We start from the raw sequence: 10,226 nt of genomic DNA, 5'->3' as shown, positions 1-10,226 counted from the left end.
CTGATGCTAATGTCTGTTTTATAAAATAAACCTTTTTCAACCTCTTTTCTTTTATTTACTTAATTTTCAGTCTTTACCGCATTTATATTTACTTTCCTGTTTTACAGTTTCTCATATTTTTAACTTCTGTTTAATTCTGAAAAGATAAATGAAATGTTTAAAATAATATTTTTCAGTCTATTTATTTAACTTTTTAAATTATTTCAAATGATTTGCTTAAAATCCTAAAATGTTTAAATTTTCTGTTTTAGCACACGTCAAATTGTTTCCTTATCCACTCTCAACTGTCTAATAAAATTATTAAAAGAATTGTTTGTTTTATTATCAGAAAAATGGCACCAAAAATAAAGGCCAGAACTGAGACTTCAAATAGCAATTATGAGGAACAGAATAATAATACCATGAACCAAATGTTCCATCTAATGCAACAACAGATGGTAATAATGCAGCAACAGATGCAGCAATAGCAACAATAGTTTCAGCATCAAATGTTATAGCAGCCACCCCGTCCTGAACCACAAATACCACCAGTGGTGCATGTTGTTACTTTTAAGCAGTTTCAATCAGTAAAGCCTCCAGAATTTGAGGGCACAACGGATCCTACCAAAGCTAGAGCCTGGTGAAAAGAGATGGAAAAAGCGTACATGTTAGTAAAAGTGGAAGGGGATAAAAAGACTGATTTCGCTAACTATTTTCTAAAGGGAGAAGCTAATTATTGGTGGGAATCCAAGAAGGCTTTAGAAGGTGAAGGTATCGTGACTTGGGATAGGTTCACCGAGCTGTTTATGGAGAAGTATTTCCCTCGTTATATGAAGAATTAAATGGAAATTAAGTTCTTGGAATTGAAGCAAGGGAATATGTCAGTAACCGAGTATGAAGCCAAGTTTACTGAGTTGGATAGATTTGTTACGGAACAAGTGGACACCGAGGAAAAGAGGGCCAAGAGATTTCAGCAAGGACTGAAGGCATTGATTCATAGCGAAGTGGCAATATTTGAGTTAACAACATATACGGACGTGGTTCAGAAGGCCATGATTATTGAAGGGGAAAGTGAAATGTCCCAGAAAGAAAAGGGACAAGGAAATTTTCAGAACCGCTTCAATAGAAAGCCGAGATTTCAAGATCGGACAAATATGAATTTTAAGAGGATAGAACAAGGCAATCAGAGGACATGTAATCTTTTCCAAGCCCCAAACCAGTAGAAAATCATTAGAACACCACTGCCATATTGCAAGATATGTGGTCAGAAATATACGGGCGTCTGCAACAAGGCAAATGTGACATGCTTCAGGTGTAAATAGAAAGAGAACTACTCCAATGAATGCCCAAGAAGCAAGGTAGATGTTACATGTTTCTAGTGCGGGAAAAAAGGCCACATTGTCAGGGATTATAGAGGGCCAGCAATGGCAGCCAGTGTTCCGAGAGTATTGGCACTACCTCCACCACCCCAGCAGGACCAGCCTAAAGCAAGGACTTTTAATATAACAATGAAGGAAGTTGTGCAGAATTCGAGTGTGGTTGTAGGTACGTTTTTTGTGAATTCTGTAGATGCAAAAGTATTGATTGACTCTGGAGCAACAAGATATTTTATTTCTGAAGAATTTATTGATAAAATATGCTGTGAAATTCAATGGTTGGGCGAGACGTTAATTATAAAGTTAGCGAATGATGACCAAATTCCCGTACACCGGGTGTGTCCAGAATGCGATGTCGAAATAGCAGGACATCACTTCTCGATTGACTTGATACCTTTCAAGTTAGGAGAATTTGATGTTATTTTAGGAATGTATTGGTTGGTTGGTAATAATGCTCAGATCGACTGTGCGAATAAGAAAGTGAAATTGCGAACTAAGGATAATGCAAAGGTAATATTTAGAGGTGAGAAGCAGAGAAAAGGTTCCTGACAATAATTCAGACTAAACAATTGTTACGCCAATGATGTAAAGCTTATTTAGCCTATGTATTGGATACAGAATATGAAAGTCCCAGAATTGAAGACATTCCCATTGTGTGTGAGTTTCCTGATGTCTTTCTAGATGAACTTCCAGGATTACCGCCGGATCGAGAAATCGAATTTACTATTGATTTGGCGTCAGGCACGGAACCAGTTTCGAAAGCTCCGTATCGGATGGCACCGTTTGAAAAGAAAGAGTTGGTGATGCAATTACAAGATCTTCTGTACAAGGGAATTATAAAACCTAGTGTGTCCCCATGGGGTGCACCAGTATCGTTTGTTAAGAAGAAAGACGACAGTATACGACTATGTATCGATTATCGTGAGTTGAATAACTATCAAGAAGTATCCTTTACTAAGGATTGATAATTTGTTTGATCAGCTAAAAGGAGCAGCATGGTTTTCTAAGATTGATCTGAGATCAAGTTATCATCAATTAAAAATCAAGGCCGAAGATATTCCCAAGACTGCTTTTCGTACCAAGTATGGACACAATGAGTTTCTTGTAATGGCATTTGGTTTGACTAATGCACCAGCAGCATTCATGAATTTGATTAACAGAGTATTCAAGAGGTACTTGGACAGATTTGTGATTTTATTTATTAATGACATGTTAATTTACTCAAAGACCGAGGAAGAACATGTCGAGCATTTGAGAATCGCTTTGGAAATCTTAAGAAAAGAACAGTTTTACGCGAAGTTTTCGAAATGTGAATTATGGTTAAGAGAAGTGCAACTTTTAGGCCATATAATCAGTATTGAAGGGATTCAAGTCGATCCATCAAAGATTGAAGCTATATTGAACTGAGAAATACCAAAGACACCGACGAAAGTCAGAAGTTTCTGGGATTGGCTGGTATCAAAAATTCGTTGAAGATTTTGTGAAGATAGCTACGCCATTAACCAAATTGACTCGAAAGAATGAAAAGTTTATATGGGATGGAAAATTTGAGGAAAGTTTTTAGAAATTGAAGAACCAACTGGGGACCGCACCTATATTAGTGCTACCAGATGAGTAAGGAGATTTTGTTATCTACAGTTATGCTTCCTATCGAGGACTAGGATGTGTATCGATGTAACATGGCAACGTAATTACATACGCTTCTAGACAATTAAAACCTCATGGGTAGAACTATCTGACACATGATCTGGAACTAACCGCAATCATGTTCGCACTGAAACTTTGGAGACATTATCTTTATGGCGAGAAGTGTGAAATTTATACTGACCATCAAAGTCTGAAGTATATTTTTACGAAGAAGGAACTCAACATGAGACATTGACGGTGGCTAGAATTAATCAAGAACTACGATATATCGATCAAGTATCATCCAGGAAAAGCAAACGTCATAGCATATGCGTTTAGCCGAGAAGAAAGATTAAATATGTTAACTTCTTCAGAAGAATTGGTCAGAGAGTTTGAGAAATTAGAAATTGAGGTTCGTATTCCAGAGAAATCCATTGAAATGCATTATGCAATGACATTTCAACCAGAGCTATTAGAAAAGATTCGAAGATGCCAAGAAGAAGTGATGGGTCATGAAAACGATAGTTTAACAGGGGAAGAAATTACAAGTCAGAAAGATGATAAGGGAATTATACGATTTTCCTCGATAGTCTGGGTACCTAATGTACCATAATTAAAAGAAGAAATTTTACGAGACACTCACAGTTCGAAGTATTTCATTCATCCAGGAAGTACAAAGATGTATCGATATTTGAAAGAAAACTTTTGGTGGCCATATATGAAGAAGGAAATAGCAGAATGGGTGAGTAAATGTCATATGTGCCAACGAGTCAAAGCACATCATCAACGTCCAAGCGGATTATTACAACCACTAGATATTCTGGAATGGAAATGGGAACATCTAACGATGGATTTCGTAATAGGACTTCCAAGAACCAGAGTGAATCATGACGCAATATGGGTTATTATTGACAGACTAACGAAGTCAGCACATTTTCTTCCAATGAACGAAATATTTTCACTTGACAAGTTAGTACATTTGTATCTCAAGAAAATTGTGATGTGACATGGAATTCCTCTATCCATTGTATATGATCGAGATCCACGTTTCAATTCAAGATTCTGGAGACAGTTTCAGGAATGCTTAGGCACTAAATTAAATATGAGTACCGCGTATCATCCGCAGACGGATGGGCAAAATGAAAGAATGATCTAAACAATTGAAGATATGCTACGGGTATGTGCGATAGACTTCGAAGGCAGTTGGGACGAACATCTACCATCAGTGGAATTTTCTTACAACAACAGCTATCATGCGAGCATTGGAATGCCACCTTATGAAGCTTTATACGAAAGAAAACGCAGATCACCATTATGTTGGGATGAAGTTGGTGAACATAAAATTCTAGGCCCAGAATTGATTAAGCGGACCAAAGAAAAAGTAGAGCTTATTCAGAAGCGACTAGAAGTAGCGCAAAATCGACAACGAAAATATGCGAATCAGATTAGAAAAGATATGGAATACCAGAAAGGAGAATATGTGTTAATAAAAGTGTTGCTATGGAAATGATTGAACAGATTTGGCAACAAGGTTAAACTGAAACCTCGATACGTTGGTCTATTAGAAATCTTGAAGAAAGTCGGAAATGTCACGTATGCGTTAGCCTTACCGCCCCATATGCAGCATATTCATAATATATTTCATATGTCAATGCTTAAGAAATATAATCCCGATTCGAGACATGTAATAGAATATGAGCCTATAGAGGTCCAAGCTGATTTTTCTTATGTAGAGCAGCCAATAAGAATTCTAGATCGGCAAGAGAGAGTATTGAGAAATAAGTTTGTACCTTTAGTACGAGTTTTGTGGAGAAATCCTACGGTTAAAGAGTCAACTTAGGAACTTGAGAGTGAAATGATGGAAAAGTATCCCCAGTTATTATCCTAGCGAGATTCTGAGGATAGAATCCTATTAAGGGGGGGATGTAACGACTGAGAAATTACGATTGTATTATATCATAATAAAGATAAATTATATGTTTTATTATATCATTAAGTGTGTCTAGTCATAAAACCCTGTTTGTTATGTGTTATATATGTGTTCTGTGTAGTCAGGGTATTTTCGGGTAATTATCGGGTATCTTATTTTGTGTTAAATTCTTTCGTATCAAAAGTTATATAGCCCAAACTTTGTTTTAATAGATGATATTTCATATAAAATAATTGGCATTATTTTGATTAGTATGACTTGTACCATATCGTTATTCTGAACATTCAGTTATTTTAGAAATTTTCTCGTTTCGCGAAAAATGACTTTTCCGGCCCCTTCGGGTGTTAAAAACCCCACAAAAATTATATTTTTATTTTTATAAAATCATGGGACTTTCAATTACTCCATTTCTTTGTATTTTTGAATTATTCATAATTTTTGGGAAATTTTAGCATATATTGTATATATTTAATATAAAAAAATTAAAAATTATTACTCAAAAATTATAAATTAAGAGCCAATTAATTTTATCAGAAGTATAATTAGGGCCTTAATTTTAACTAGGAGTATTATTTTTACTACTATAAATAGCCTAATTATTATTAATTAATTATAATGAAATTATAAAAAAAAGCAGAAAATCGAAATTTTCTCTATAAATCGGGTTAGGGTTTTCAGATTCTGGTCAAGCAATCAACCGGTGATTTTGATCGATTTTAGGCATCAATCATAGTCGTGTAAGTACTCAAATCGAAGATTTTGATCTTTTCTTTCAGTTTATAGCATCAATTTTATGTTTTGATTCGTGTATTTTTTATTTCGATTTTAGGGTTCATAACTGAAATAAGGGTTTTTAGTTCTAGGGGTTATTGAATGTTTTTGATGATTGATCTAGCTTCTCTGTGATGTATATAGTCGATTTAAGGTATCAATTTCATCAAACGATTCTTGTATGAGTGAATTCGAATATTAGGGTTTATACCCAGTTTTCGAATTATACGTTTTTGATTTTGAAGAAGCTGAGGTTTATAGAGTGTTAGGGCTTTGATTATATAGTAAATAATCTTTGATTTGAGCTATTAACCTTGTTATTTCATGTACAGTTAAGCCGAATCGAAGTTTGGCCGGAGTTGAGTCGCTTTTTATCGAAAAATGAGATACAGGGGTTATTACGATCAATTATCGGTTGATATATGTGTATGATGTTGATTAGGATTGAAACCCCGCAAAAATTAGTACAAACAGTACTGATTTTGGCCTGAATGGTGATCACCGGAGTTACGGCCGGCCACCGGATTCTGGAAATTATCAGGCGGGTCAGGCTGTTCTTGGCGACCCGATTGTGTTCTTCAGAACCTGGTTTTCAACACGGTTTTGATCCGTTTTACCCAATTACCATTTTTTGAAAACTGTATTGAATTTTATTTTTATTTTTATTTTTATAAATTTAAAAATTCAGTTTTATTTATTTAAATAAATTGATTAATTAATCTAATTAATTGATTGATTTATTTTATAAATAAATCTGAAATATTTTCCAAAATTTGAAGTTATTTATTTATTATTTATTAATTATTTAAATTGATTAATTATTTTGATAACTAATTAGATTATTTTGAATAATTCATATTAAATTTATTTTAATTCCAAAAATTATAGAAAAATCATTTTTAATTCTGATTTTTCCCAAATAATTATTTAAAAATATATTTGAGGTTTAATTAATTTGAATAATTAATTATTTTGAATAATAAATTGAATTATTCTTATTTATTGATTATTAATTAAACGGTTTATCCGTTTTAAACGAAACGAAAGCCCTTAGAGTCAGAAAAATGATCTAATTCCAATAAAAATAGTTTTAAATCTTAATTTCTTCCGAAATCGAGTCAGCTTTCGATATTTATTTTTTTATAGACCCTGTTAATTATAAATACGAGTCTAGTAAATTCCAAAATGTAGGAAACGAGCCAGATATTATTCGGTAATGCGAATATTGATCCGATTTCGATTCTAAAAATATTTTTAAGCCTAGAATGACTGTGTGACTTATGTGCTATGTGATTTACATGGTTAATCGATTCGTAATAGCTATTAATTATTATACGAGTCAGTTATAATCATACGGGTAGAAAATAAAGGCTACGTAGAATCGAATTGCGATGCGATTAAGATATGAGTCAACTAAATGAGTATCTTTCTTTGATAGATATGAAGCCATCAAGGCAGGTCAAGCCAGTGTTAGGGAATTGTTATATATATTTGTGGTAGATTACGTAACATGCACATTTTCCCCCTATTCTAATCCAAAATAGTGAATTATTTTCTTTTACTCAAATTTTTAATTCAGTAAAAATTGATAATTCATGTTCACAAACACTTATACACAATTATTGTTCCCTATAATTATATTCTCAATTCGATTCCTGATTTCTCTTGTTACGTTGAATACTCTATTTATATTCCAATAGATTACACATTCTATTATATATATCCTGATATATTTTGATGTTGGGATACATCAAAGCATACTGATTATTCCGGATACTCATCTATGGACTGGATGGAGACGATAAGGACCAGTTATGAACTGGATCCTATGGGCCGGGAATTGACCGGATCCCTATTTTGGGTCGTAGAGCCTGGGTACCCGAATAGATCTATACAGGTAGGTGTAGATCTGCACTGTATCATGACTGATCAGCAGGATATAGGTGTGAACATTGATCTTGTGTCCAGTCTAGTTTATTTATAATCGCCGATAATGGCCTTCATTTTTCTTTGCAAAGATACATGATTACATTTAAAGACAGATTACCGGCTCATTTAACTTTCTTATAATACTGATTATATATTATGGACTTGCTGAGCAATTATGACTCACCCCTATTGTTGTTATTCACTTTGTTTTACAGTTAAGACAGATGATGAAACCCATTCGAACCCGAGTGGTAAAGAAGCGAGTCAAGCAGCGGGATCCTCTGGCACCAAGGGTGCTAATTGATAAGTGGCATTTATATCCACTTGGAACGTATTATAAAGGCTCGAATTGGTGTTTTGTACTCAAGTTATTTGTGTTTTGTAGTGTTTGGCATTTCAGGGCATATTCGAAAGAAAGAATGGATTTTACATTGTTTCCATGCTAAAAGGGTGTTAAGATGCATCATCGGTCGATTGCAAGCAAGAAACCAGCTCGAGAAGTGAAGGAATCAAGAAAAATCTAGTTTTTCCTGAAGCTCGGGGCGGCCGCGTCGGTCTTGGGAGCGGCTGCACCCGTTTGGCAGAAACTTAGGGCGGTCGTGCTGGATTTGAGTGCGGCCGCGCTAGGTCATTTTCTCATAATCCTGTTTTTACTTGAATTTTGAGCGTTTGAAATCCCAAGTCATCCAGAAGCCTATATATATAAATTAAAAGATGTTTTTCAGATAGAAGAGCAAGGAGAGAGCAGAAAAAAGACCTAATAGTACAATACAACGAATGAGAAGAAGATCTTGATTTTTACTTGTGATTATTTGCTTAAGTTATAATCTTGGATGCTTGTTTTCTTTGTTATTTGAAGCTTACACTCTTGTTAGCGTACTTTTGATTATTATTCAGTTTATAAAGACCTAGTTTTTATATCCCATACTTTCATTGGAACCCATGGTGATGATGAGTTCGGTTATGAACTAATCGTACCGTGGGTTCTAGGGAATTTACTTATGGATTTCTATAGTTAATTATTTTATAATCTTTAGTGTGTGGTGATTTATTGATATCCTAGTATTGGTCATGCTTATTCGTCTTATGTGCATCATGAACATATAAGATAGCGGGTTAATTTCTATTGAAGCGACAGTGAATATAGAGATTTAGAACTTGCCATGCTAACATAGGTTCATGTATTTATTATGCATGATTTGTAGGTAATTTTAACCATCTTACTTGCCCTGTGTAATCATGATAGATAACTTGGTCATTAAACATTTATGTTGTCAAATTCTATAAATATATAGGGTCTCAATATAATTGGTGTATATTCAGCTTCTATCTCTTTTGTGGATGTCGGGTAGTATGGTATTCGTACAATGAAAGTCGGCATTTACTAGTTTCGTGTTATCTGATTAGTTGTCATCACCATTGCATGCTAAGGTTAAGAATAATGGCTTTGAATGAAGTATTTAATGAAGTTAGAATCCCATGTTTGTCTCATATAGTTAATTCAATCACTTTAATTCTTAGTTAATTGCATGTTAGTTTAATCTTAGTTATAAACATCTCAACTTGTTATTATCTTAGCATTGAGCGATGGCCATATCAATGTTACATAGGTGCATAATCTTAAATTTACTAAAAAGAGTCTTTATGGGTACGAATCTAATTTATATCTTGTACTACTTGCAAAACGCGTAAACTTGTGTGTATTTTTAGCGCGTGTTTTCGCCCTAACATTAATCCCGATAAAAGAAGAGAGCTTTGAGCTTCCAGAGCAGGTGTAGTATAGATAGATGTAGTGTCTATTTGAATAAAATGGAATTAGTTTAAAAAGTATTGTAGATAATTGGCTTGTAATAAAGAGAGTTGTATGAGATTTTAAATTTGGGTTTGTAATAAATGTAGTGAGTTGTTCTTTTTTTCACACCTCAACCTTAAATATCCTGGATAGATGTAAAGGGGTTGGATATATGTTTGTAATAATAATTAAACAGGTTTATATTATGTTAGTGTTTGGCAAGTAACCCCCAGATCTGAACCCTGGATTTGGAGGGCGTTACAAGTTGCATTTTGTGTGAAGCATGCAGTTTGCACAACCTCAACCCATAAATAGGTTGGTAGTTTTGCTTCTTCAAGCATGGTCTTTGCAGCTTCTATAACACATCTCTTCTTTCTTTCAACAACTTCATTTTGCTGTGGAGTTCCAGGGCTAGAAAATTCATGTTTGATCCCCTTGTATTTACAGAATTCTTTCATAGTGTTGTTCTTGAATTCAGTTCCATTGTCACTTATAATAATCTTTACTTTCTGTGTTGATCCTTTTTCTAGTTTTCTTATATGATCAAGAAGAATGAATGGAGTTTCATCATTGGTGTGGAGAAAATACACCTATGTGTATCTTGTGTACTCATCAACAATCACAAGTACATACCTCTTCTTTGCTATAGACATTACATTTACGGGACCAAAAAGATCAATATGAAGTAAGTGATATGGTTCAAGAATTGAGGATTCGGTCTTACTCTTGAAAGATGATTTCCTTAATTTGGCGTTCTGGCAAGAGTCACATAGGACATCAGGAGTAAACTTTGTATTGGGAAATCCTCTTACAAGATCTTTCT

General features: G+C 34.2%; 1 protein-coding gene across 1 annotated transcript; it reads left to right on the top strand.

Moving 5' to 3' along the window:
* The first annotated feature begins 821 nt into the window (after nucleotides 1–821).
* On the top strand, nucleotides 822–2,762 carry LOC141660007 (uncharacterized). Its single transcript, XM_074466962.1, has 4 exons — nucleotides 822–1,173; nucleotides 1,372–1,556; nucleotides 1,815–1,865; nucleotides 2,583–2,762. Exons 1-4 carry the CDS (start codon nucleotides 822–824, stop codon nucleotides 2,760–2,762), a joined length of 768 nt encoding a protein of 255 aa, XP_074323063.1.
* The last annotated feature ends 7,464 nt before the right edge of the window (nucleotides 2,763–10,226 follow it).

Source organism: Apium graveolens, chromosome 5 (genome assembly GCF_009905375.1).
Source record: "Apium graveolens cultivar Ventura chromosome 5, ASM990537v1, whole genome shotgun sequence".
Classification (NCBI taxonomy): domain Eukaryota; kingdom Viridiplantae; phylum Streptophyta; class Magnoliopsida; order Apiales; family Apiaceae; genus Apium; species Apium graveolens.
This window is presented reverse-complemented; position numbering and strand designations above follow the sequence as displayed.

Coding starts and splice junctions, on each gene's coding strand:
- LOC141660007 (XM_074466962.1), top strand. CDS start 822: ATGGAAATTAAGTTCTTGGAATTGAAGCAAGGGAATATGTCAGTAACC. Junction 1,174..1,371: donor ACAAGGCAATCAGAGGACAT/GTAATCTTTTCC, acceptor GCGGGAAAAAAG/GCCACATTGTCAGGGATTAT. Junction 1,866..2,582: donor GAACTAAGGATAATGCAAAG/GTAATATTTAGA, acceptor ATTTACTCAAAG/ACCGAGGAAGAACATGTCGA.